The following is a 25859-nucleotide window of genomic DNA, read 5'->3' on the forward strand; positions in this document are numbered from 1 at the left end:
ACGAAAGAGAGTAATAAGACATAGACGCGAATCAGAAAAAGCCAAGTACAAAAAGCGTGCCCTAAGCCAGGAAATAAAGTCTCCAACGTAGAAGTCACCACCACTAACATGCTAATCCAAAAACAACATGCTTCATGAAACACAGAGTAGTTATACGAACGTAAAAACTTGTAAACTATACATTGACAACCAGAACTTATACACTACATCTCTCTCGTTACCTTACCCTTTTCTCACCCAAGTATGCTATTTCTACGCTTCCTCCTTATATGCTCCTCAAGTACTTTCTGTTTCCATGCCCATCTCATCTAGCCTTCCCGACTTTTTTTATTGTTTCTTCTCCAGAAGGATTTACTGAATGTCGAACAGCTGCTTGAGCTGCACGATCAGTTTCCATTCCTCCTGACTGACATCGCTTCTGAAAAACTCCTTGAGCGTATCAATACTCTTCCTGCTCACGGCAGAGTACAGCGTATCGCCCTCTTCCAAGTGACGACCGTACATAGGCTGGCTGCTGGCTTCAATCTTGACAGCGACGGAAGGCTGGCCCTTCTTACAAATCTGCATCGGCTTGTGGTCTCGCTCAATGGATGTACTGTGACGGATTAGCAGATTATATATCGTAGAGGATTGCAAGACTTACACTCTTCCGAGTTGAATGATTTCCTTGGTACCAGTGGCAGCATTCTTCTTGATTGCGCAGATTGGAGTTGTCATTCTCAAAGCACCTTCAACAACATCCACACCAATGATGATGGGATTGGTCTTGTTGAAGACGGCAACGGGCTTGAGTACGCACGGGAAGACAGCCAACATCTTGGACTCCTCCTTCCTTTGCTCCTCAAGTTGCTTCATATGCGCCGTGAACTTGTCAAACAAATGGTAGATGATATCCGCTTCGAAGATCTTGACGCCAATCTCCTCAGCGAAGGCTTTGGCTTCCTTGTCAACCTTGACATCGAAACACAACATGACGGCATACTCTTTGGCCTTTTCTAACATGATTCCTGCACGAAGCACATCTTTCCTGAAGACAGGTCCGATGGAGATGGTAGAGACAGGAATCTTGGAAACGCGCAGGAACTCGAGCAACGCCTCAAGAGATCCGAGAGTGGAGGCCTGAACGGAAACACCACGACCAGTCTTGGATACCTTGCTGAGCAGGTGGGCGAGGTCACCCATGACTTCGTCCATGAGGTCTTCTTCGTCGTCATCCGGACCAACAACGAGTAGTCGCGAACCAGCAATGGCTTGGTCAAGACCATCGGCAGCAATCTTGATACCCATGGCAGCCTTGACTTCCTTGTTGTGTACGTATTGAGATTTGACACGCAACTCCTTCATCTCGGCAGGCGTTAAGAGCGCTCGAATATTCGTTGCTATGGGTTCTGGATTACCGCACAACACGATTCGATCACCCTCATGAAGCACACCGTTTGACAGGATGACATCGATTGTCGTACCGAGACCTTCAATGACCTTGACTTCAAGAACAGTACACTCGACCTCGGAGAGGTACATGAGGTTGTTGGTCAGGCGTTCTTGAGTAAGTTTGACAATGAGCTTGATCATATCTGGAATACCCTCTCCGGTGTGTGCCGAGGTCGGGCATACGGACACATACTTTGACATGTTCTTGTTCTTGAAGAAGAGCTCCGAGTTGAAACCCTGTTCTTGCAGCTGCGTGCGAACAAAGTTCCATCGCTCCTCGAATTCACTCTGGACGGACTGTTTCTGCAGGCTGAAACTGTCCTCAAAACCGTTGTTGTCAATCTTCTTCCAGCCGAACAGACGATCAATCTTGTTGAGCGCTACGATGAAAGGTGTTCGCTTATCTCGGAGAAGCTTCATGGACTCGATAGTCTGGGGCTCAAGACCGTGCATAATGTCAATGACGAGGATGGCAATGTTACAGAGCGATGAACCGCGAGATCGGAGGTTGGTGAAAGACTCGTGACCAGGTGTGTCAATGACGAGGAGACCGGGAACGTTGAAGACGAATTCGTTATTCTTGTTGACAACCGCAGTCTTCTTCTGGAGTGCTTCGACGGGGAAGTAAGTGGCACCAATCTGTTGGGTGATACCTCCAGCTTCGCCTTCCTGCACATTGGTCTGTCGGATCTTGTCAAGCAACTTCGTTTTACCGGTATCGACGTGACCAAGAATACAGCAAATGGGAGAGCGGAGGTTGTCTTTGGACCGGGCTGCCATGGCTTCCTCGTGAGCTTGTTTGCGTCGTTCAGCAGCAGCAGCTTTGCGCGCAGCTTCGGCTCTTTGGGCGGCAGTTCCTTGCTCATCTTCAGACGAGTCGTCACTATCTTCTTCAGAATCTGACTCTGAATTGTCCTTCTTAGCTTCTGCGGCAGCTGCCTTCTCTGCTGCAACCTTCTCTTCCTTGGCCTTCTTCTCGCTCGCTTTGCGCTCTTCTTCCTCGTCGGTATCGACGTCCCAGCTGTCTTTGACGCCATCTAGCTCGTCGGCTTGCGCCTCCCAGTCGTCTGCAGAGTCTCCATCTTCACCCTTCTTTGCTTCTGCATCGAGGCGGGCTTTCTCGGCCTCTTCGGCTGCCTTGGCGGCTTGTTCCTCAGCCAGCCTGAGTTCTTCCATCTTCTTGGCAGCCTCTTCAGCCTCACGAGCCTCCTTCTCCTTCTGACTCTCACCCTTCTTCTTCTTTTTCCGGTCATCATATACTGGCTTCTTCTTCTTTTCAGGCTCGTCAGCCAGGCCTGCGACCTTTGTGTTTCCTTGTTCGAGCAACTGCTGTAGACGTAGCTCGTTCTTGGCTTTTGCTTCCTTTTGGGCTTTGGTCATGTACTTGCCCTCTTTCTTGAGCTGTTCAATCTTTTCCTTCTCCCTTTGTTTCTTCAACGCCTTGGCCTCTTCTTTGCGCTTTTGCTCCTCTGCCTCTTGTCGCTCCAACTCGAGTAGCCTTTCTTTTTCTTCGGCCTCGGCGCGCGCAATCTCCTCTTCTCTCTTCCTACGCTCTTCCTGTTGTTTCTGAAGGGCGGCTAGAGCAGGGTTGATCTTCTTCTTCTTGCCACCAGCAGCAGGGGCGGCCTCTGCAGCAGGTGTAGGCGTAGAGGCGGCGGCTGGCTTGGACTCGGCAGCCTTTTCAGGTTCGGCCTTTGCAGGGCCACTGGCCTTCTTCTTCGCAGCCTACAACGATTTGTTAGTCAAGAACAGTGCCGAGTGCTTCTACAACGACAAACGTACCAGTTCCTTCTTTCGCTGCTTCTCCTTCTCCTTCTTCTCTTTTTCCTTCTCCGCCTTGGTTTTCACTCGCGGCGCATCCGTAGGCTTCTCCTCTGCAGGCTCTTCTGCCTTTGCAGCACCGCCCTTGCCCTTCTTCTTGCCGTAGTTGCCAGCGAAAACGTCGTCATCATCGTCGTCGAAGCCCCCTTCTTGTGGTGCCTTGTCCTGGAAGTCTCCACCTGCACCGTCAGCAGGCGGATCTTCGCCTTCGACATCTGGGTTGGCGCCCTTCTTGTTCTTCTTCTTGCCACGCTTTGCGAGGGCAGCCATCAGGCCTCCGCCTGCGGCATCGTCCTCTGCAGCAGCATCTTCAGGCTTTGCTTCTGCTGCATCCCCATTCTGTGGCGCAATGGTCTCGCCTAACTCGGCCTCCCAGTCGTCATCCTGCGCCTTCTTGTTGCCCTTCTTCTTTGGCGGCATTGTATATCAAGTGTATTAAGTCGAGCGGTTATGCGAGATGGAATATGCAGTCGCCGTGAAGAAGACGTTCCGGTGACGAGCACAGCGCAATCACACTCGGAAGGCGAGTGGAGGGGAAGTTCAGTGCGAGGCGGCGGATGTGGTACTAGCGCTGTCAAGCTTCAAGCAGCAGATGAAGGAGTGGCCAACAACTGTCAGTAAAACTGGAGCCCAACCGAACCCAGGTCCCGTGAGTCAAAGACTTCAACCAATGAAGGCCTGGACCGTACGTGGAAAAAGAGCGTTGTAGAAACTTGCACCCAGAAGCCACAGCAAAGGCTAAACGCACACACGAGGCAGCGAATTTCCGTTTGTTATCGATTGTTCTGTGCGGCGGCGGCGGGCGACTTTGGAGGGGTAATTCTGCAGGCGCTCGGACCACCCACCCATGGGCAGCAGAGTTCACCTCATCACCAGCATCAGCAAGAATATATCTAATCAAAGATATGGACACGAAAGTGATAAGACAAGCTACTAGAACACATTCAAGGCGGGGGTGATTACGTTTCAATGCCTCATGGTGAGACGTGCTTATCTTACGGCGGTATATCTACTCCTATTTTTTTTCCCTTCCCAATGCAAAACCAGTACAAGTGACTGACTATAGCTGCGACCGTTCCATAACTCTAAAAGAATAAACGCCCCTTTCAAATTAAACTCCGACCGAATAGAATGCGACATTAGGTAATGATGACGGCAGAAGCTCCATGTTATAAGCTAGCATCGCACGGCAAAACACAAAGTAACAAGCTCAAAAGCCCTAGTACAGCTGGCCACTGATGAGCAGCGACTCGACCGCAGAACCAATAAACTGCTTCTTGAGCGTGAGATCACATCCAAATCTATTAAACTGTTAGTTGAAGCCATAAGAAGGAATTTCAGAAAACCATACCTTTGCTCTAGCTCACTCTTGATCTGCTTCTTGGTGACATTCATGAGGTCAGACTTGGACAGAATATCCTTGATCTCAACCAGGATGGCCTCATCGCTTGGCAGGTTGGCCATCTCCATACTGTCCATTCCATGACCGCTGTGCGCGAGACTCAGTCGTGAATGGTTGTCGTAGCGGGGAAGATTGAGATGAGACATGGATCGAGATGGGGCCATGCCTCCGTACTCTGAGCCAGCGACAGATGCGTTTCCGAATGGCTTCCTGGTGGCGTATGTGTAACCGGAAACCTCTGAGCGGTCATCGCGGATTGTGTGCTGCTCCCACATCTCTGCCTGGTATTCTTCCCATCGCTTCTTGGGAATGGATGCAGGGTCGAACTTGCCCTCGTCTGATACAACGATATTCTGACCCTTTTCACCAACGATAAGACGTGTGTTACCCCATGAGAAATCGTCCATGAACCAGAAAGAGTACAATGGGAGGGCGAAAGAGAAGACCGGAGTGGCAAAGATGTAGATGATCATCCAGCCAATCATTTCCCATTTGCGTCGGACAATGAAGATGATTGCTTGCAAACCATAGATTGCACCCAAGAGAATGAATGCCGTTATGGGTACAACGTCCGGCGTGTAGATCAGTACATAGGCAAGGTAACCAATGTAGATGATAATGACGGGCTGGACAACGGTCGAAAGAAGATCCATGAAGACAATGAAGCGCATACTGAAACAGCAGAAACCACACAGTTGCTGCAGCGGAATCAGTTCGACCAAGTTGTGCACTGTAGAGTTGATCCAGCGACGACGTTGTGAGATGAAGACAGAGAAACTATCAGGAGCGACAGTCCAGGCATGTGCTCGCATGGTATACTTGGTCTTGTACTTGGGATGGAACTTGATGAGCAGCGTGGTCAGATAACGATCTTCTCCGAGATGCAGCAAGTTCTTGGTGTGCAGCGTATCGACTCGAATCTCTTGATAGGCTTCCACGACTTCTTTGCTGACGAACAATGGCTTTCCAGTCTCGGCAGCGCGGATACGGTACATGGTGAAACAACCGGGAAGACAGGTGACGGAGCCGAACAAACTCTCAAAAGCCTTTGTCAAGTTGTGAGAAATGAAGTATTCGTAAACCTGCATCATCGTAACGAATGAAGACTTGGCGTTACTGAGAGCCGTTTCACCACAAATAGCAAGCAGACGAGTATCGTGAAGGAAAGCAGCAACGAATCGAGTAGCGGAGTCGGATGCAATCTCAGTATCAGCGTCGATTTGCAGCAGGAACTCATAAAAGGTGGGATTGACACCAATGATGTTACGGATGTGGTGATGCATCTCAAGTTCCAGTGGGCTCATGGGAAGATTGTAGTGAACGCGGTTCAAGAACCGCATGAGGACAATCTGGGAGTCACGCTTTCCTCGGTTACCAGGCTTGGAGACTTCAGAGGGCTTTCCGACCTTGACGATGACCAAGAAGGGAACAATGTGACCCTGTACTTCATACAGACCAGAGTAAATCTTGCCCATGTTGTGCTGGCGTTGACCTTCACCCAAACTCTCGAAACTCAATGGGTCTGGGTCTGTGGCTTCCGGTACACCAAGAATGTCGAGCACGATACGGGGAGTTGGCTTGTCGTTTCCTTGACCGATAATCATACCATCGCAGACAATAACGAGGAGTTTACGTTTGTCGTCATACTTCATCCTGGCAGCAGAATCAATGGCACGGCGCAGAGACTCCTCGTCTTCGGTATACGCCGGGACAGTGGCGATGATGAACTTGTCGAGGTTTTCCGGATCGGTTTTGCGACTGAACTGGAGAGCTGCAAGGAACTTGAAAGCAACAATGGCGGCCAACATGATGGAGATGGCAAGCAGGAAGTAGGTAGCAAATTGACACCTTGCCGAGTTCCTCGTGTCGACATCTCCGACGTAGAAGAGGTTGTTGAGACAGGTCAGCATGTTCGACTTGGACTGGGCGTTCAAAGGAAGGTTGTCCCAGTACTTGCTGATATCTTTACCAGCCTGAACTCGGAAAATGTCCACGACAGAGTCTTCCATGAAGTTGGTGTCAATGCCACCGTTACCTTGATCTTGACCAGCGGGGAACTTGACCTGACGACCACCGGGGATGTAGTCCGTGAGGTCGTACACCTTGCCGTTCATGTAAGCGATAGCGTTACTCTTTGAAGCAAGCGTCTTGAGGTACTGAGGACTGTAACCAAGACGTCCCTTCAAGTAGTTGGCCTTGAGGAACATTTGCTGCTCGTACCACCAATCGGGGCGAGAATCGTTGGTGAAGGAGCGGAAGTCGTGGTATTGAGCGTTCAAGTCAGTGGCACTGATCAGGTTGTTGATGGTGGAGTCAGTGTAGTTGGAGTTCTTGTAGTTGAGCTGGACGGCAGGGTCGATTCCTTGACCGCTCTTACCCAAGCACAAAGCAGAGACTTGTACAGGGAACAGATTGGTGGCGTCCTTTCCAGCATACTTCTCCAAATTCTTCTGAGGGACAATGCTAGGGTAGTGGTGAGGGATGAATGAGCCAAGATCGTAAACTACACCACGGATGCCCACATAGGCTTTCCTGTTTTCCTTGCCGTCGAAAGAGGACAATTCGGCAGTGGAGTAGACATTTTGCTTAGGACAAATGACCCTGGGGAAACCAATCATGAGGAAAATGACGAAGGCACAACTCCACCAAATGATCATGTTGATGGCTAGCTTTTCACGCCACGCCATACGAACATCTTTACGGGGGATCCGCCCGATGACTCGGATAGCCCAGTCAGGGATGAGCCAAGTCATGAGGTAAACAATGAAGACCCATCGCTTTCGGCTGCCGGAAACAGGGACTGTTTCGACCTCTTCCAGCTTTGCGTCTTCAGTCTTCTCATCCAAGGCCTTTGGCTGTTCCAAACCGTGGAACATGTCACCGTTGGTGATACCAGATGGGGCTTCTGAACGAGCATCAATGTCTCGAGCGCCGAAATAGTTGCCACCCTTATCATCATAGTATCCGCCAGGCGATGGTGAAAGCAGACCCGCTCGAGCATCGCCAAAAGAGCGGCCAGCATCAGGAGTGTGCAGATTATCATTGGAGTCAACTGGGCCGCGTGCGTAGGGAGTGACACCGGAGATGTTTGCAATCTCGAGCCAGCATTTCTCGCTCAGGAATACACCAGTAGCTCCGACGCGAACTTCATTCTCTCGCCATGGCTTTTGATCGAGAACCATCTCAGCCTTCTCCTTGTCGCTTCCCACGATAGCGAGATCAGTTTGAGCAAGTCCGAGGAATTCGGCAAACGGCATGAAAATGCTGTAATCAGCGACGCGCAAGCGTTGACTAATCTCAGCAATGCCCAAAGCCTGCACCTGCTGGCGCACGCATTTGCTGTCGAATTGGTTGGCAATTCTTCGGTCATTGGGCTTCAAGCAGAAGACGAAGTAGGCATTGGCCTTGCGGAGCGTCGACTCAATGGTCCTCAGAGAACTGATGAATTGACCTGCAGCACCAGTTTGCTTGGCCGATTCGCCAGGCTTCCTGACTCCTGAAGTGGTGCTCTCTGCATCGCTCATGGCGTCCTCGTCGAAAACGTTGAGAGGACGTCCAAAGCGGCCAGTCTTGTCAGCCTTGCGTTTTGCCATGCTTGGCTGGCGGGTAGGCTTGGAGCTGACGGTAGCCTGGACAATGGTGGATTTTTCTTTGGGATGAGACATCTTCTGCAGGGCCTCTTGTCCAAAAAGCTGTTGGATGAAAGGAGCCTGGGCAGACTTGAGCAGATGCATCATGTCACCAGAAATGAGTTCAGCGTTCTCCTCCATAAGACCCTCGACACTGTAGTCTACATCACCAGTGAAATGACGGATGGTGAAGGCAGGCGAGGTATTGGGTGTGGGGAAGTTGCTTCCTGGCTGCACGACTGTCAGGCTACCTGGAACAATGGCCTGGTTCTTTCCGTCAAAACGCTTGCGAATGGCCTCGAGGAACTGCATGTCGGTTTTACCACGACGCATTTGATCGTCAAGAATGCTGAGCAGTCCGTTGCCTGGCTTCATCAAGCCCGCCTTGACGGCAGTATTGTCGTAGAATGCCATGGGAGGCAAGGAAATCTCTTCAGCCTCTAGTTCCTGGATTTGACGTTGGAAGAAGCTCTCCTGGCAGAAAGAGATCAAAGACTCATTGGCTGTGTTGTTGAGCAGCTGGTCTAGGGCTGAGCCCGTCGAGGCAAAGTTGGCAAAACCAGGGAAATCTACAAGGGACACGGTGTTGGAGATCTCCTCAGCAGGGACAGAGATTCTTGAGTTCATTTGCTCCATGACCCATGTGACGAGGAGTGAGTAGAGGGAGCGAGCCAGCTCATCTGCGTTGGCGCGGGCACCCTTGGGATCCAACATGACAGTGACACGCTCACGGTACAGCGTCTTGGACTTGTATCGCAGACTCTGCTCGAGACTGGGAATGGACACACCGAGGAACTGGGCAATGGGGTTGAGAGCTTCCTTGTTCTTGACAACAGTGATGGATTCACCACCCTCGTGCGAGTATCCACCGCTCTCGTCGGGTGCGGGTGTTGTGTTCTGGCCCATTTCAAACTCGAGCTGTCCGATGTGCAGAATGGTGGCCATGACCTCGCAAATGCCGGCAATGCTCTCCTTGCCAAACTCGAGCCTTCGGAGGGCAGACTTGAAGTCAGCAAAGCCCTTTGCATCGTCGATGCCCACTTTGAGCTGAGTAGGATGGCCGAGGTATCGCCATCTCTTGTTGGCGCCAATCGAGGCGCGGTTGCCTCCGGAACCGTCGCCACCTATGGCATCAAGGAACAGGTGCTTCTTTTCGTTGGGGCTGGTGCCGGCGAGGAGGTAGTAGAGGACATGGTAGGTACGCTCTCCGGTGGGGACCGAGGCGATGCGGCTGCGCTCGAGACGGTGTGCGAGGAACTGGGCACCGAGGAGGGTGGCGTGATTAGCGGTGGCGGTATTATACTGGAGCTCTAATAAGAGACCAGACTTGGAAGCTTGCGGGGTCGTGAGGGACTTTGTCGTGGTAAAGGCATCGAAAACGAAGTTTGCATGTTCAATCTTCTTGGAGAGGGGCGTGGACGAGTAGGAGAGGAAGGACCTCAGCATGTGACCGCGAATGGTCGTCTTTCCGGAGCCGGACTCGCCGCTGGACGGGGGGTTAGATACAGAAGACAGAGGTGCATGCTATGGGATGAGGAGGGACGTACAGGAAGACGACAGCCTGGTCCTCGGAACGTTGACCGAGACGAGTGTAGGCGCGCTGGGAGAGGTCCTCGGCGGCCTGCTGGGCACTTCCCTCCTTGCCGCCATCGACACCAAGACTCGAGTCTGTGCAAGTGTTGATGGCAACAATGCCTTGTGAGGAGAGATGGGCAATGGGGAGATGTGCGTGGTAGCGACTGGCGAGGGCAGAAGTCAGGCCCGTGTCGTTTTGCTGATGCTGGGGCAGCGAGGGCAGCGAGGGATTCTGCAGCGGGTTGGAAGCCATGGTGTGCAGACGCGTCCCCGTGGGAGCGTGAGTAGCGACCGTGGAAGTCAGGCAAGGGCGGCCGCGAATTCAGACGGCAGGAGCGGGTGAGATTGAGGAGGTGCTGGCTGGGTAGGGTGAATGTCTACAACAAGACAGCGGCGGCCGTGTCCGTAGGGCTGGGCTGCACAACTAGGGGGCGGACAGAGCAGCCAGAAGAAAAAAACGAAGGCGCCACGACAAACGAAGTGACTGGCAGGCCCAAGAAGAGGAATTACAAACAGCGAGCGTGATGAAAGGTTTACAGTACAAACGAACGAAGGTAGAAGACGTCCAGGGCCGTTGCTAGTAGCTGGCAAAGGGGTCTCGGTGGTGGAATACTGGCCGTCTGCGAGATGCGAGGGTGCATGGGCCGTGGTATGCCTGTAGCTAGCCAGTTGCTAGTACGCTTTGCCCGACGGGCGCACAGATCGAGACATGGCGCGGGTTGACCAGGAGACGCAGCGATCACGAAAAGGGGGCGCAAAAATAGAATAGAATACAGCACAAGCGGGCTATTGCGTCTCGCATCCGCCTCGACGGCTCCACCCGTCTGCTTTGGTTGATGCGGCCAAGCAGGAGAAGCCTCTGCGGAGCATTTCCAATTCTTTGGCACCCACGGCAATATGACCGTTTCTTGCTCAACGCTCTCCAGGATACATGGGCGGGGGAGGAGACGAGACGAGAGGGGGAAACAAGCACAAATGCACCAGCAGAGGGTGCGCTGTGGCCGTCCGGTAAAGGATTGTTGAGCCTGTTGACTGCGGAGGCGGAACTATGGGGAAGAAGAAGCAGACGAGCAAGCTGAAGAAGCAAGACACGACTTACCACTACTGGTGTTCGCAGCGCAGGTCAGCAAGTCGGGTGGCGGCAATGATGCTTATTGACTGCATGTTGCAATGCACTAGAGGGCTGGGGAGGGTGTATCGATTGCGTAGCCAACGTTGCAGTCGTCAGCTCGAGACACGGCTGCTCCCAGAGAAGCGGACCATCACGTGACTGTCGATTCTGCACACCAGCGCTAGAATCTATCGAGGCCCACCGCTCCACCAGGTCGAGGGCGGACCACACACGCACACACACGAGCACATGTCCGTCAGTACGTCCGTCCGTACGTCCGTCCGTACTATATACACACGCTACACATGTACGCATATCCATCCTGTACCATTCATAGGTACATCCAATACAGTGCCATACTGCTGACCGAGCACAAAGGCGGAGGATTGACTCGTCTCCTGATGCGCGTGCGTGGCCAAATTGAGAGGTGAAACGGTCGTCGACATGGCGTGCACATGTCCCCCGTAGATGAAGGGGGAGCCCGTGTGAATATTGGGAAATGCATGCCAGGCCTGCGACACCACGACCACCACGGCCCCCCTGCGCTCGACCACAAGATTTTGATCATGGCGCCGGCAGCGATCCCCACGGGCCCAGGCGGGCAGCGGGCAGCCGTCGCCTGCCTCTTCTTTATCGATACCTGACTGGCGGCATGGCATGACATTGTCTGACAAGCAAAAACGCGCATCCTCGTTCGTTTTTTGCCATCACGCCGCCCATTGCTCGCCAGACTTTGTCCATCAACGGCACAAAATAGTAAACGGGCTAAATATAGGGGGGGGGGTAGGCTCGTCAGCCTTCTTTTCCGCCAGCGCCACCCGCTCGTATTGGACCACGGGGACGACGAGGACCAAGAGCCGCCATCCATGTTTGGTTGCGTAGTAATGCATTGATGCTGCTGCACCCGCTTCATCGCCATCCATACACGCCGCCCTACTAACCCCCCCTAACCATACCGCGCCATTCCGCTTTCGTTCTGGCCGCCCATCCCCCATCGCCTCGAGCCAACAAACATCGCCGGCCTGCTCTGCTGCTCTCTATCTGCGTCCGACGAGTCTCTCTCGTTGTGTATGTGTGTGTGCCGTTTTCTTCTTTCTTCATACAGTCGTTTAATCCATTCACTCGCTATCCTGCCTCTTGCTGTCGCGTCCAGCACCAGGCGCTAATCCACATCTCCTCCCGCCCGTCCCTGACACTTTGGGACCGTGGTACATTTGACACGCCCTTACACCTGGCAAACCCTCGTTATAGCATCGACGCCCACGCATCTACAGAAGGGGCGACCCGCCTCAGCCCGTCACCATGAGCTTCGTCAACAACTCCCGCATGTCCGTCTACTCGACGGCCTCGACTTCCGCGCCGCGTGGTGGAGCCCAGCCCACGCAGACTTCCACCACCACGCTGCTCAACACCCTTAACTCGGCATACAAGAATGGCCGCTCATACAACCTTGAGGCCAGCACCAGCCTCGTCGTCAACACCTGGGTCAATGCCAAGAGCATCATTGACAACCGTATTGGCGGCACCGTCGACCTCGAGCTGGGCCGCAAGGCGTGGGAACACGCTCGCAGGAGAGCAGAAGACGGGTGCATAGTTCTGGCGTAGGCTCTTCCCAATCACGACTGCATTCCGTGCCATTTTCACTAACAATACTTCAGTTCGCTCCATGAATCAAGCCCCTCGCTATTTTCTCCTTTCGTGTCTAGTCTGCCGCTCTCGCTTCCATCCAACTTTTACATCGCCCTTGAGGCTCTCAAGGCATTCACCCACTGTGTCACCCCCCAAAATCCTTCCGCGCCCCGATACTCTGCATTGGCCTCAATCTTCACTATTAATCTTGCTGGTACTGTCGTCGGTGCCGAGATCAAGCTGTCCACATCCGGCCTTGATGTCCAACAGGGCCTACTCCAGATTCCCTCGCAAGCCGGTTTCCGTGCATTTGACGTCTTTTACTACCTCAACTCCAGCTCTGCATCGAGACAGGAGAAGGAATATCTCGACATCCAGTCCCTCGACAAATACGCCCTTCTCCGCCGCTCCGGCACCTACGAACCCCCTTCTTACCTCCCCGATGCCGACGATGCCGCCGCCGCCGAGGATTTCCGCGCCAACCTCAAGGCTATTGGCATCAAGGGTCAGAAGATGACCAGCCTCATCAGCTGCCTGACTGGTCTGCTCAAGCTTGGCAATACCTTGGACTACTTCATGGATGAGGAGTCTCTTGCAGCCGTGTGCGAAGATGTCGAGACCCTCATGGATCTGCCCGAGGGCACCCTTCGCCAGAAACTCGCCTCCAACGAACGCGAAGTTGTCATCGGTGGTCTCTACGAGGCTATTGTGGACTTTGTCATTGTCCACGCCAATGCCTCCATCAAGAGCGAAATCCAACGCGCCAAGAATGGTTACGCTATGGATGACAGCGATGGCAGTGGTATCATGACACCTAGTGAATCCGAGGACGGAGACATTGTCAACATCACTGTTGTCGATATTCCCAGCCGTGAGCTTGGTAAGGCGGTCGCACTTCGTACCGTCTTCGACGATAGCGAAGGCATTAATGCCGAGATGCGCGAAGACGGCGTACCCGTACCCCCAGTGGCTAACGCGGTGCTCGAGAGCATGAGGGAGGCCATGCAAGTCTGCGGTGCCGACCTGGGTATCAATGGCGCAGCTCTGCGCGAGAAAGAGGGCGACTTGGAGAGGCGCGAGGCTGTCCTAGATAAACTCGGCCTCGAGATTCCAGACCAAGACAACTTCGTGAAGAAACTGCTATACCCCGTGCCCAACGGCGGTATCGTTCTTGGCAAGCACGGCCGCTTCGATCTGGCCATGACTGTGGCTAGCAGCAGAGTCTGGTTTCAGCTCGCACTTCACCCCTCCGACAGCATCCCTACATCCTTGAACCAGGATCTGAACTCCACATGGCAAGCGGGTGTCATCTCCCGCCAACTACGTGAGTGGCGTCTCCCAGAATGGGCCAACCGACGCAACCGCAACCTTGACTTCACTGCTGATTTTGATCACCACGAGTTCCATGACCGATATGCTCCTCTTGGTTGCATGGACGGCCAGGAAGGTATTCAAAATTGGGTTCTACAGCGTGGCTGGAGCAACGGCGAAGTTGTGGTTGGAAAGGAGCGTGTATGGGTCAGAGAAGGCGTATGGTGGGAAGCAGAGTCACAACTCGACCTCAAGACCCAAGAATTTGGTGCTTCTGGCATCATGGGAGGCATGGTTGGTGCTGGTGCTATGGACAGCGCATACAACAATCAGCTCCCACCCACTGCGAGCACCTTCTTCCCGCCTCTTCCCGACGCGCGATCGGCCACTCCTCAAAATCCGTTCCAGAGCACGACTAGTCTTCACGCGGGCGTTGCTGCGGATGCCAAATCTCTTGCTCCCACCGCCCTTACAGTTCCAACTACTGGACCTGGTGATTACGGTCTTGGTATGAAAGGCGATGAAAACAAGGGTGTCTCTTACTTTGATCTCGAGAATTCCGGCAATGGTGTCGTCACTCAGACCAGCTTGACCACTTCCCGAAGAATATGGGTTGCATTCGTCTGGGCAGTCACATTTTGGGTCCCTTCACCACTGCTCAAATGGGTTGGGCGAATGAAGCGACCTGATGTTCGCATGGCATGGCGAGAAAAGCTCGTTCTGGTTATACTCATTATGCTGCTCAACGCCACCATTGTCTTCTACATTGTCGCTTTTGGTAAACTCCTGTGTCCCAACAAAGACAAGGTATGGAACACGAAAGAAGTGGCCGCTCACCAGGGCGCAAAGGATTACTTTGTCAGCCACCACGGTACTGTCTACGATTTGACCTCTTTCTGGAGGAAGCAGCACAGTGACTCCAACACCGAGACCACCAACGAGCGCATGATGGAAATGGCCGGAGCCGACATGGACCCCTACATCATCCCCCCGCTATATCTTGCCTGCCCCAATCTCATCCAGGATACCCCCCAGAACCGTGTCTTGCAGCTGAAGCTCAACACCTCCATCTCAGAGAGCCTCAACTCTCTGGCTGTGCACACTTCCGGCTCGCAAACCAACATGCCTGACAGCAAGGCTTTGAAACAAGAAGATTGGTACCCCAAAGTGTTCCTCCCGGCTATCAAACAATACCGCAAGGGAGAACTTGTCTGGAAAATTGACGACATCAAAAATCAAGGCCAAGACAACAACCGCATGTGGTTCAGGCTCAAGGAAAAGGTTTACGATTTGACAAACTACTTCGTTACAATCGACTATATGCAAGACCTTCCCCAGTACAACTTCCTCGACCCCAAACTAGTGGACATGGTTAAGAACAACGCCGGTGGCGAGCTTTCGGAGGACTTTTCGAACAAGCTCAACGACACTTCACAAGCCTTCAATCTTCAATGCCTGGACAATCTCTTCTACGTTGGTAGGACGGATTTCCGTAAGGATGCCAAGTGTGTGGTCAACGATTACATCCTTCTCGCCTTTACCATTATGCTCTGTTCAGTCATTGTAATCAAGTTCTTGGCTGCTCTCCAATTGGGTTCCCGAAAGCGCCCGGCCAACCAGGACAAATTTGTCATTTGCCAAGTTCCAGCATATACCGAAGGCGAGGACTCTATCCGAAAGAGTGTCGACTCTCTCACTGCTCTCGCATACGACAACAAGCGCAAACTCATCTGTGTCATTTGTGACGGAATGATTGTCGGAGGTGGTAACGATCGCCCTACCCCCAAGATTGTGCTCGACATTCTTGGTGTTGATCCCAAGGTCGACCCGCCAGCGCTTCCCTTCTGGTCTGTTGGTGAAGGGAGCCAGCAGCTCAACTACGGCAAGGTCTACTCTGGTCTCTACGAATTTGAAGGCAACGTTGTTCCGTACATTGTGGTCGTCAAGATGGGCAAGGAGTCTGAACAATCCAAGTCCAAGCCTGGTAACCGTGGAAAGCGTGATTCTCAGATCTTGCTCATGAGCTTCCTCAACCGTGTCCACCACCGATCTGCTATGAACCCTCTCGAGCTTGAAATGTTCCACCAAATCAACAACATTATCGGTGTGGACCCTGAGCTGTACGAGTATCTGCTCATGATTGATGCCGATACCCTAGTCAAGCCTGATTCTCTCAACCGTCTTGTGGCAGCCTGTACCCACGACTCCAAGATTGCCGGTATCTGTGGTGAGACGAGCTTGGAAAATGAGGACAGATCCTGGTGGACTATGATCCAAGTTTACGAGTACTACATTTCGCATCATCTGTCAAAGGCTTTCGAAAGTTTGTTTGGCAGTGTTACCTGTTTGCCTGGTTGGTGAGTATTCTGTCATGGACTCCATGACTGCACCGTTACTAACGTGCTTTAGTTTCACTATGTACCGTCTCCGTACTGCCGACAAGGGCAAGCCTCTGCTTATCTCGGACAAGATCATCAAGGACTATGCCGACTGCGTTGTTGACACACTGCACAAGAAGAACTTGCTCTCACTTGGTGAGGATCGTTATCTGACCACCTTGATGACCAAGTACTTCCCTCACATGTCGTACAAGTTTATCCCCGACGCCTACGCTCTCACTGCTGCTCCTGATACCTGGAGCATTTTGCTTTCTCAGAGACGTCGATGGATCAACTCCACCATTCACAACTTGGCTGAACTTGTCTTCTTGAAGGATCTCTGCGGTTTCTGTTGTTTCTCCATGCGATTCGTCGTCTTTGTCGATCTTTTCGGTACTCTCATCCTGCCATCTATTTGCGCATACTTGGTCTACCTAGTCTACATGGTCTCTTCCGGCACAGGACAATTTCCCTTGCTGTCCATTGTCATGTTGGCTGCCGTGTACGGTCTGCAGGCACTCATCTTCATCATCAAGCGACAGTGGCAACACGTTGGATGGATGATCATCTACATCATGGCGTTCCCCATTTACTCACTGGCGCTTCCCATGTATTCGTTCTGGAAGCAGGACGATTTCTCGTGGGGTAACACTCGTGTCGTTATTGGTGAACAAGGAACCAAGCAAGTCCTCACGACTGACGAAGAGGGTTTTGATCCAAAGGCCATTCCCATGATGCGATGGGACGAGTACGCTGAACGCAACGACCTCCCTGGTCGCCGTGGTCTCCCCGGTATGGGTACTGAGAAGGGCGGCTTCAACGCACACGAGGACGAGGCTTACGAGATGAACGACATGCAATCCGTCTACTCGTCAGTCAAGCCAGCATCGACCGTCCTGTCCAACATGCATCACATCTCGCACATGCCACCTCAGTCTCCCGGTCCCTATCAGGGCATGCAGGGACGCCAGTCGACATACTCGCACATGACGCGGTACCAAGACAACCCACAAGACGGCCGTCTCATGTCCATGGGCAACATGAGCGACCACTACCGCAACAACACGGCGTCTCCCTATGGCCAACGCCAGAGCATGGCCGGCTTCCAGAGCTCGGACAACCTCATGGCGTCTACACCACCGATTCGCGGACGAAGCCCTCTTAGCTATGGTGCCAGCCAGTCACGCCCAGGCAGCACTACCAACTTCCAGACCATGATGAACGGACCTAGTGATGGTCAGATCATCGAGACTGTACAGGCGTGTCTCAAGGACGCGGATCTGGACCGGGTAACGCGCAAGCAGATCATCGCGCTTGCTGAGCAGAGGCTGCAAGTGCAGCTGACGGGCGAGCGCAAGATTTTCCTTGCCCAGGCTATTGATCACGAGCTTGCCAACATGGCTTAAGCAGTGAGGATAGAGCAAGGTTGAAAAAGGTTGCATTTAGCGGTGTTTGTTTGTTACATGTTTTGCACGATGCATGCAGTCTATCATTTGATTGTACATTTTGCACACGGGCGTAAACCAAGTAGGAAAATGCGGGAATCTCTTGTTTTTCGGTTGTATTGACATTGTTGGGTTGATGTGAAGTGTAATAAGGAGTTGCTACGTACTTAGACAAATAAGGATCGAATCGAACCTCAGGGAATGTTTTGTATGTTTTGCCTTATGGTATGAACGTTGTGATTTGAGGTCGTTAGAGTGAGCTGTTGCTGCTGTTTAACAGTCTACATGGGTGCTAAGCTTATGGTTTGGTGGTGGAGAGGATGACGACGATGGGGTGTCGCGGGTTCGGCTAGTCAGTAGCAGCCCGATGGATGGTACGTACCCACCCCCGGGCCAGCACCAGTCGCGGCCAGACAGCTCCGCCATCCCGACCGCCCGCAACTGTACCCAAACGTCTCCCATACCGCCTTGGTTTACTTTACTTTACTTTCCTTTCCTTCTCAAGGCATATATCACTCCTGCAACATGGCGCCGAATCGCATCGAGCAGGATGAAATCGAAAAGTACTGGGAGATCTTCAGCTCACTTAGCAATGGCGGTACCCATCTGGACGGCGCGCAGGCCGCCCCTGTGCTCAAGAACTCGCACCTCCGAGACGATCAACTAGAGCGCGTGTGGGATCTTGCGGATGTGGACAATGACGGCAAGCTGGACTTTGAGGAGTTTTGCGTGGCTATGCGACTCATCTTTGACCTGATCAATGGGGTATGTCGCACACGACAAACTCAGGCATCATATGCGTACTAATAAGGGTCTCGTAGGTATCGGTCGATGTGCCTAAAGTCCTGCCCGACTGGCTGGTGCCTGAATCAAAAGCACACCTTGTGCAAGCGACACGCGCTCTTACCGGTTCACAACCCGCATACGAGACGGTCGAAGACGATGACGACACACCGGGCCTGCGCGACGGCTTCGACTGGTACATATCACCCGGAGACAAGGCCAAGTACGAGGAAATCTACACTGCGAACCGCGACGGCCACGGCAACATCACCTTTGACAGCCTGGCTGGGCTGTTTGACAGTCTCGAAGACGTGCCAGACTCGGACATACGCTTTGCATGGAACCTGGTCAACCCAAAGGCAAGAGAAAGTGTAGGCAAAGACGCTGCTCTGACTTTCCTGCACATTCTCAACCAACGAAGCGAGGGATTCCGCGTCCCACGCAGTGTGCCCCCGTCGCTACGGGCAAGCTTCGAAAAGGCGCACATAGACTACGACATCAACTCTAGCGCTAACTCGCGATGGGCGGCCTCGCGCGATGAGAACACAGCCTCGGGCCGCAAAGCAAAGTTTGGCGACGCATACCTCACACGCCTGGGTGTCGGTGACCGCGCGAACAGCTACGGTGCGCGAGGCGGAAAGGGCACTGATTTTGGTGGCCGCACAACAGAAGACTGGGAAGAGGTCCGGCTTAAGAAGCAGCTGCGTGAGCTTGAGCAAAAGATGGCGGATGTGGAGAAGGAAGTCGAGAAGAGGCGGCATGGCCGCAACACAGATAGCAAGCCGGCACTGGTTAAGCGTGAGTTAGAGCTCTTGCTTGACTACAAGCGCAACGTGCTCAAAGAGCTCGACAATGACGACGGAGGTGCAGTCAAGGGGCTGGGCGGTATTAGGGAAGAGATTGAGACGGTGAGAGAACAAGTTGAGGGGTTACAGGCGCATTTGGAGAGTAGAAAGGCCGTGTTGGAGGATCTGAGGAGACAGATTGAGGATGAGAGGTAGAAAGCTGGGGAATATAACTTTAGACGTGATCAAAAGTTGTAATTTAATGCATGGATAACAAGGGTTGTCCACCATTAGAAATTTCATTCAGCAGACTTTGTATGCTTGTGTCATGATCAATTTCTCAGAATTATCTGTTACATACATTCGCATTTGTACAAGATTCTCCAGACAATCCACCCAGATCCAAAATAAACAATTGGAGTAGTGATTAACAACAATATAAAAGAGATCATCGATACAACAACCCCTCCACCTCTTCTGCAATAGCCAAACAACTCGTCAACCCAGGACTCTCAATCGCCAACAAATTAACCCATCCCTCAAACCCATCCTCCTTCTCAATATAAAAATCCTGAAACCCTTTGCCGGCATTCGTTGCCGCCAACTTCCCCAACTTGGGTCGTATACCCACGTAATCCGGGGCTATGGCATCAGCCTGCACACCGGGTAGATACGTCTTGATGTCTGCAATAGCGGCAGTCAGGTTCTTGGTGTTCGGAGTGTAGTCCGAGGGCGAATCCGTCCACTCGACGTCCGGCCCGAAGCGGATGCGGCCAGAGAGGTCGAGCGTCAGATGCGTGCCCAGCCCCGCGTGGCCTGGTATAGGAGCGGGATAGACGAGGGTGGATGTGCGGGGGCGGGAGCTGCTGTACGAGAAATAGGAGCCTTTTGCGTAAAAGGCGGTTTTCTGGCGTGAAGGGGGCAAGATGGTGTTGGAGAGGGGGATGGCGTAGAGGCCTGCGGCGTTGATGAGGGTTTCTGCTGTTATGGTGCTTGTTTCTTCGGTCGTCGTCGTGGTGATTTCCCAGCCTCCGCGGCCAGAATCTATCGGTGTGATACGGGTGACGGGAGAGTTGAAGGCGCAGATTCCGCCGTTGTTTTCAAAGTCGCCTTCGAGGTACTGCATTAGGCTGTGGGAGTCTATGATTCCTGTGCTGGGACTCTCGAGGACGCCTGCTTCGGCGCGGACCTCGGGTTCTCTTGTTGCTGCCTCTTGTTTACTTAGGAATCTTGTCGGTACACCGATGCTCTGAGCGAAGTCGTGCACTTTTTCCAAAGCTTCCATTTGCTCGACATCTTGTGCTACAATCCATTTTCCCGTGTTGCGATGGGGAATGCCTTGTTGGGCACACAGTTCGTACAGCAAGTTTTTGCCTCTGATGCAGAGTTTGGTTTTTCGAGAAGAGGGGCCATAGTATAGCCCTGCGTGTATGACTTCGCTGTTCCGTGAACTTGTCTCTGTGCCCGCGGTTCCATGTTTCTCTATCAGGACTGTCGAGGTTGAGGGCCGAGATTGCAATTTACGGGCTATGGCAAGTCCCACGACGCCACCACCTATCACAGCGTGTGTGAAGTCTGCATCTAGGCGAGCTGTGCATGTAAAGGATCTATGAAGAGTTCTTGAGTGTTTGGGAATTTTTGGCGTTGCACGTCGGACGGCGCGAAGTGATAGCATGTTTAATTGCAAATAGTGATGAAAGAAAAGTGTACGTAGGCAAGTAGGGCTACACAGAACCATAAGATGACCAACAAGACATGAGAAATTGCGAGATATCGACCGTGCAAGAATTGAAAGCTTACTTCGTTGTATCAAGTTTGTATCGATAACCAATGCTTATCCGATCCCTGCAATACTTTCCCGTGACGTAAGGTGAGCTTGTCGTGTGTTCCTGACGCTAATGCAGCGGGGTCTTGCAATCGTGACCGTTCCATTGGAGCCTTTGCACCACATTTTCTGTCATCTATCTAGACGACTTGAGAAAGCAAAAACGCACCCTCCTATTACGTTTCCTAATCAAGTTATACACAGCCTCTTGACTTTGACGGCCTTGCTCATCTCTGTCTAGCTGTGCCCCTCACTCTCCTAGACAGTGCCATCACACTCCGTCTACTACAAGCAATCACGACAACATCCATTGCCGCTTTGGATGTTAACAAGGGCATTCAAGAACACGACAAGGAAAGCGACCAAGGCAACACACAATCGTCTATTCCACAGCACACCCCGCCCTTCCACATCCACACTTGTATCCCGCGTCAAAGCCGTAACAATGGCCTCGAACAATAACAAGGCAACGCCCAAAATAACTTCTCTCACGGACCTCCCCTCATCAGAGGCAAAATGGATCAAACTGCAAAAAGCCACCTACACCGACGCCCACGGCGCATCCCGCGTGTGGGAAATTGCTAGCCGCAAGACAACCGGGAGCGCAGGCGTCGACGCCGTGGCCATGGGCAACATCATCTACCACCCCAGCAAGCCACCATCGACCATCGTGGTGATCCAGTTCCGTCCACCCGTCGGTGGATTTACCGTCGAGTGGCCTGCCGGCCTCATCGACAAGGATGAGACGCCCGAGGAAGCAGCGGTGCGTGAGCTATACGAGGAGACAGGGTACAAGGGCACCGTTGTCTCTACCTCTCCGGCTGTAGCTGCGGATCCCGGCATGACGAGTGCGAATCTGTGTCTATGCATGGTGGAGATTCATCTGAAGGAAGGGGATTCAGAGCCCGAACAGCATCTGGATGAGGGCGAGGATATCCAGCGTGTTAATATTCCTGTAGCTGAGTTGTACACGCGGCTCGAGGAGTTTGCCAAGGAAGGGTACGTGATTGCGGCGAAATTGTATCACTGGGCGGCAGGCGCACAGTACGCGATTGACCACCCAGAGTTGTTCCAGAAGGCGGGGAAGAAGGCAGCGGGTAGCTTGTAATATGTACGCTGCTGGGTACTTCTGTCAACTGGTCATGCCACTATCAACATGTCTAGAATCAATTCTACATATCAAACAGATGTCGTACTACGAAATACGCTACTCGACATCCAACAACCAGCTGGCCAAGGCCTTCAGAGGTTGCACTTGTATGAAAGCCGACAATAGTTGAACACTATTCACTTGGTCAAATCACTCTCCAGCAAGGTCATCACATGGAATACGTTTGACAATCTCTTAGGAAAAATACATATCAATGCTCTTCTTTTTCAAAATATAGTCTAGACATTAAGCACAACGGTTTATCCAGTCCATCACATGGTCCCATGTACGTGTATCAACCTTAGCAAGGCTTTTTGTAATCAAGAGCTCTCCACCCATGAGCGACGCCATGTCATAATCTGCTGACGTCGTGCAGCAAACCGTAATTTTTCCAGTCAACCCCCCAGTCATTGTATAGTGATAGCCAAAAAGTGTTATATACACCAATAAAAGTCCGCAAAGCCACAAGCTGTGTGGTGCTTTGCTGATAAACGCCAGAAAATCCAAATGCATGACAAAGTGCAAGACCATGAGGAAAAGGGAATGCTAGAACGCCTGTTGAGCGACTACTGGAGTTGCAGACGGAACAAGAACCGAAACGCTCAAACGAAAAAGGGATTGCGCTTATTTGCTAGGCTTCTGCTTGCTGAGCCTGTTTCGCTTCTTGGAGTCAGTCGAATCACTGCGTCCGTGGCTTGCGGCAGGGATGACGGGCTGGCCAAGTGGCGCAGGTGATACGTCGCGCATCAGACTGCTCTGTTGAGGGGCCTGAAGCTCAATGTCATCGCCTGGTGTAGTCTGGACGTAGCTCTGGTACGCAAGAGGACTGCGTCCCTGTCGTTGGTCCATGCTGTTTGAGCGGTTGTATGATGGCTTTGGCGACTCGAGAGGAGGCTTCTGTCCAGCGGAGAGAGGCGAGGTGCGCGATTGTCCCAGTTGTTGGGTGTTCTTAGAGTTGTAGACTGAATCGTCGTCGACTGAGTCAACAGACTCGCTGTACATGCCCTTGCTAGCGCCGGCACCGACTTGGTAAGGTCCAGTGCGAGGCTCCTCGAAGAAGGCACCACCAGCAGGCTTCTGAGTTTGTTGCGTCTTGTGGTATACACGGGCATCTTCGGGATCCATGAAACTCTCGACACGACGGGGGAGGTAGACCGAGTTGTTGGCAGAAGTGTCGTAGGAGGCGAACGAATCCATCGAAGTACGTGGGTGCAGAGGAACGTGAGGGACGTTGGGGTTGCGGGGCATGGTGTTGGGCAGAGTGAGACCAGAGTCGTTGCCTTGCTGGTACCATCCATTGGGCAAGCGCTCTGCGGCAGCAAAGCGTCCATCGATGTTGTCTGAGGGCTGGAGAGGGGCACCGCCGGCGTGGGACTTCTTGGCCTCGGCGGCAGCCTTGAATGTCTCGGGAACGACATTGAGATCATCACCGTTGGCCTCTGCATTCTCAATAGCTTCCTGGGGAGTTGTTTTGGCATCGGCAGTTCCAGCATCAGCACGAGGACCTCCCCATGTACGCTGACCGGCAGTGAAGATACCGTAGACCATGTACATCCAGTTGAAGAAGGGGTTGATGACGAACATGAGGGGGTACAACATGATCTTGTAGCGGCCGAGCTTGGCACCAAAGTACAACATGAGAAGCCAGTTGAGTCCAAGGGAGATGGCGATGAAACCGACAGGCAAGTTCTTGACTGCTTGCGAAGTGGTCATGAGAGAAATACACAGGATGAAGAAGAGGAGGGCAGTTGTTCGGATGGTATTCTGCATGAAGCGAACGACGAGAAGGATGGGGTAGCGCTTCCAGAGACGGATGTCAGTCAACATGCACACTTCGTTGGTGATGAAACCCAGGAACCAGCGGCGACGTTGCTTGAGCAGCGATTGGTAGGTTTGCACAGCTTCAGTCTTGCAGAAAGCACCGGGGTTCATCTGGATCTGATAGCGTTCCTTGGCGCCGACCATGAACAAGTGGGTGAGCCAACGGTCCTCGCCCAAGTGGCACTTGCCGTAATCGAAGAGGTCGTCGCATTGCTCGGCCTTGTCAGCGAAGTAGTACTTTGCCATTTTGCGGAAGGCCGAGAATCGAAGCATAGTAAGAGCACCGGGCAAGCAGGTGACAGCACCGCAACCAGATTCGACCGAACGCTCAAATAGTTGACCGTGAACGTATTCCATGTCCTGGAGAAGAGTGATGAGGGACTGCTTCTCGGTTGTCGATGTAATGACACCAGTCTGAGCCAACATGTTCTTCTTGCTACCAGGCTTGAGCTCCATCTCGTACATGAAGTTCTGAATGCACGTTTTGTCGAGGATACAGTCGGAGTCGATGAAGAGCACGAACAGGTTGTCGTTGCGCTTGAGGTACTCGGTGTAGATCTTGTCAATCAGCTTAAAGGTCCTCTTCTGGCAGTGACGCTTTCCGCCGTGAGGGAAACGCGAGATTGTGATACGGCAGCTACGGTAGATGACGTCGATGGACTTTGGGTACGAGTCGAGAGTAAGGGGCACACCGAGCTTCTCGATGGTGTTGAGGTAGAGCTCGTCCTCCTGGTCTCCGTCGAACGAGAGGAAAATGTGCAGGCAAGAAGGTGGATATTCACAGTCGACGAGCGAATCGCAAGTTCGCAGCAGAATCTCAGGAATCTCCTTGTAGCAGGGCATGACAATGACGACCTTGGGAGCCGACGACTCGTCAAGGACCGACTTGATCCTGCGGGAGCGGCCAACGGAGTGGGTGACTAGTTGGTAGACGCAGAACAGCCAAGGAACCGTCAGGAGACCAGCAAAAGACCAAAAGGCAAACCACTGGAGGAAGCCAACCATTTCCTGGGGAAAGTATTTGGTGACCTGCGGCGGGAGCGGCAGGGTGACGACCATGATGGGCAAGAAGATGGCACTGTTGCTGTCAGAAGCAGTTTTTTGTGGGTGGGAGATGTAGCTTACCGGAGAAGGAAGAAGAGGATACCGAAGAAGATGGACAGAATGCGCACGCTCATGGTCTCTGCCTTTTGGAAGACCTTGACGATGCAGTACATGAACGCGGCGACCCAGAGAAACCACTCGAGCAGGGCCATGAGCATGAGAGGGGCGATGATGGAGACATAGACGATCTGGGGCGGTCAGTGAGCAGGGAAACGACAAGTTTGGGGATAAAACAAAACACTTACGTCTTTTGTTGGCCACGGGTCGGTGAAGTCAGGGATACTGTCATCTGCTCGGGCAACGAGGCCCATGAGGTGGTGCGAGGCCATTGTGAATAATTAGGAGGAGTATGGTGGTCGTGGTATTGTTGGGGTAGAAGTAGCGAGTGTTGATGTCTGTCGCGGACAGCTCTGGAGCGAGCGTGAAAGGTGCAGGCGTAGCGGCTGCGCCGTGGAGTTGAGAAGCAACAGCAGCAGCAGCAGCAGTTGAAGTAGTGGTAGTGGTACGAGACTAGAAAATGGTCGTATAGGGCGACAATGAAGAGTGGGATTGCACAAATGCGGTGCACACGGAGCCTGGTGCTAGCAGTCGATGGCGGCCGTGGCTTGTGGCTTGGGCGGCAAAGGCAGCGGTAGCAGTAGCGCTGGCGGCAGGGCTTT

General features: G+C 52.7%; 7 protein-coding genes across 7 annotated transcripts; 3 read left to right on the forward strand and 4 right to left on the reverse strand.

Moving 5' to 3' along the window:
• Positions 1-351: 351 nt before the first annotated feature.
• On the reverse strand, positions 352-3672 carry COCCADRAFT_24951 (uncharacterized protein; the record flags this gene model as incomplete). The annotated part of the gene is made up of 3 exons (XM_007712447.1): positions 352-595; positions 644-3156; positions 3214-3672. 3 exons carry the CDS (start codon positions 3670-3672, stop codon positions 352-354), a joined length of 3216 nt encoding a protein of 1071 aa, XP_007710637.1.
• A 799-nt stretch (positions 3673-4471) lies between these two features.
• COCCADRAFT_3694 (glycosyltransferase family 2 protein) lies at positions 4472-10111 on the reverse strand (the record flags this gene model as incomplete). The annotated part of the gene is made up of 3 exons (XM_007712436.1): positions 4472-4553; positions 4604-9769; positions 9831-10111. 3 exons carry the CDS (start codon positions 10109-10111, stop codon positions 4472-4474), a joined length of 5529 nt encoding a protein of 1842 aa, XP_007710626.1.
• Positions 10112-12271: 2160 nt separating this feature from the next.
• COCCADRAFT_3695 (glycosyltransferase family 2 protein) lies at positions 12272-17693 on the forward strand (the record flags this gene model as incomplete). The annotated part of the gene is made up of 3 exons (XM_007712437.1): positions 12272-12570; positions 12628-16266; positions 16319-17693. 3 exons carry the CDS (start codon positions 12272-12274, stop codon positions 17691-17693), a joined length of 5313 nt encoding a protein of 1770 aa, XP_007710627.1.
• A 564-nt stretch (positions 17694-18257) lies between these two features.
• COCCADRAFT_91831 (uncharacterized protein) lies at positions 18258-19516 on the forward strand (the record flags this gene model as incomplete). Its single annotated transcript, XM_007712480.1, has 2 exons — positions 18258-18497; positions 18554-19516. 2 exons carry the CDS (start codon positions 18258-18260, stop codon positions 19514-19516), a joined length of 1203 nt encoding a protein of 400 aa, XP_007710670.1.
• A 232-nt stretch (positions 19517-19748) lies between these two features.
• COCCADRAFT_91816 (uncharacterized protein) lies at positions 19749-20975 on the reverse strand (the record flags this gene model as incomplete). The annotated part of the gene is made up of 1 exon (XM_007712481.1): positions 19749-20975. The coding sequence occupies one exon, from the start codon at positions 20973-20975 to the stop codon at positions 19749-19751; it is 1227 nt and encodes a 408-aa protein (XP_007710671.1).
• A 595-nt stretch (positions 20976-21570) lies between these two features.
• Positions 21571-22233, forward strand: COCCADRAFT_3698 (uncharacterized protein; the record flags this gene model as incomplete). The annotated part of the gene is made up of 1 exon (XM_007712438.1): positions 21571-22233. The coding sequence occupies one exon, from the start codon at positions 21571-21573 to the stop codon at positions 22231-22233; it is 663 nt and encodes a 220-aa protein (XP_007710628.1).
• Positions 22234-22899: 666 nt separating this feature from the next.
• COCCADRAFT_91851 (glycosyltransferase family 2 protein) lies at positions 22900-25529 on the reverse strand (the record flags this gene model as incomplete). Its single annotated transcript, XM_007712482.1, has 3 exons — positions 22900-25216; positions 25258-25388; positions 25446-25529. The coding sequence occupies 3 exons, from the start codon at positions 25527-25529 to the stop codon at positions 22900-22902; spliced, it is 2532 nt and encodes an 843-aa protein (XP_007710672.1).
• Positions 25530-25859: the final 330 nt, after the last annotated feature.

This window comes from Bipolaris zeicola, assembly GCF_000523435.1.
Source record: "Bipolaris zeicola 26-R-13 unplaced genomic scaffold scaffold_44, whole genome shotgun sequence".
Taxonomy (NCBI): Eukaryota; Fungi; Ascomycota; class Dothideomycetes; order Pleosporales; family Pleosporaceae; genus Bipolaris; species Bipolaris zeicola.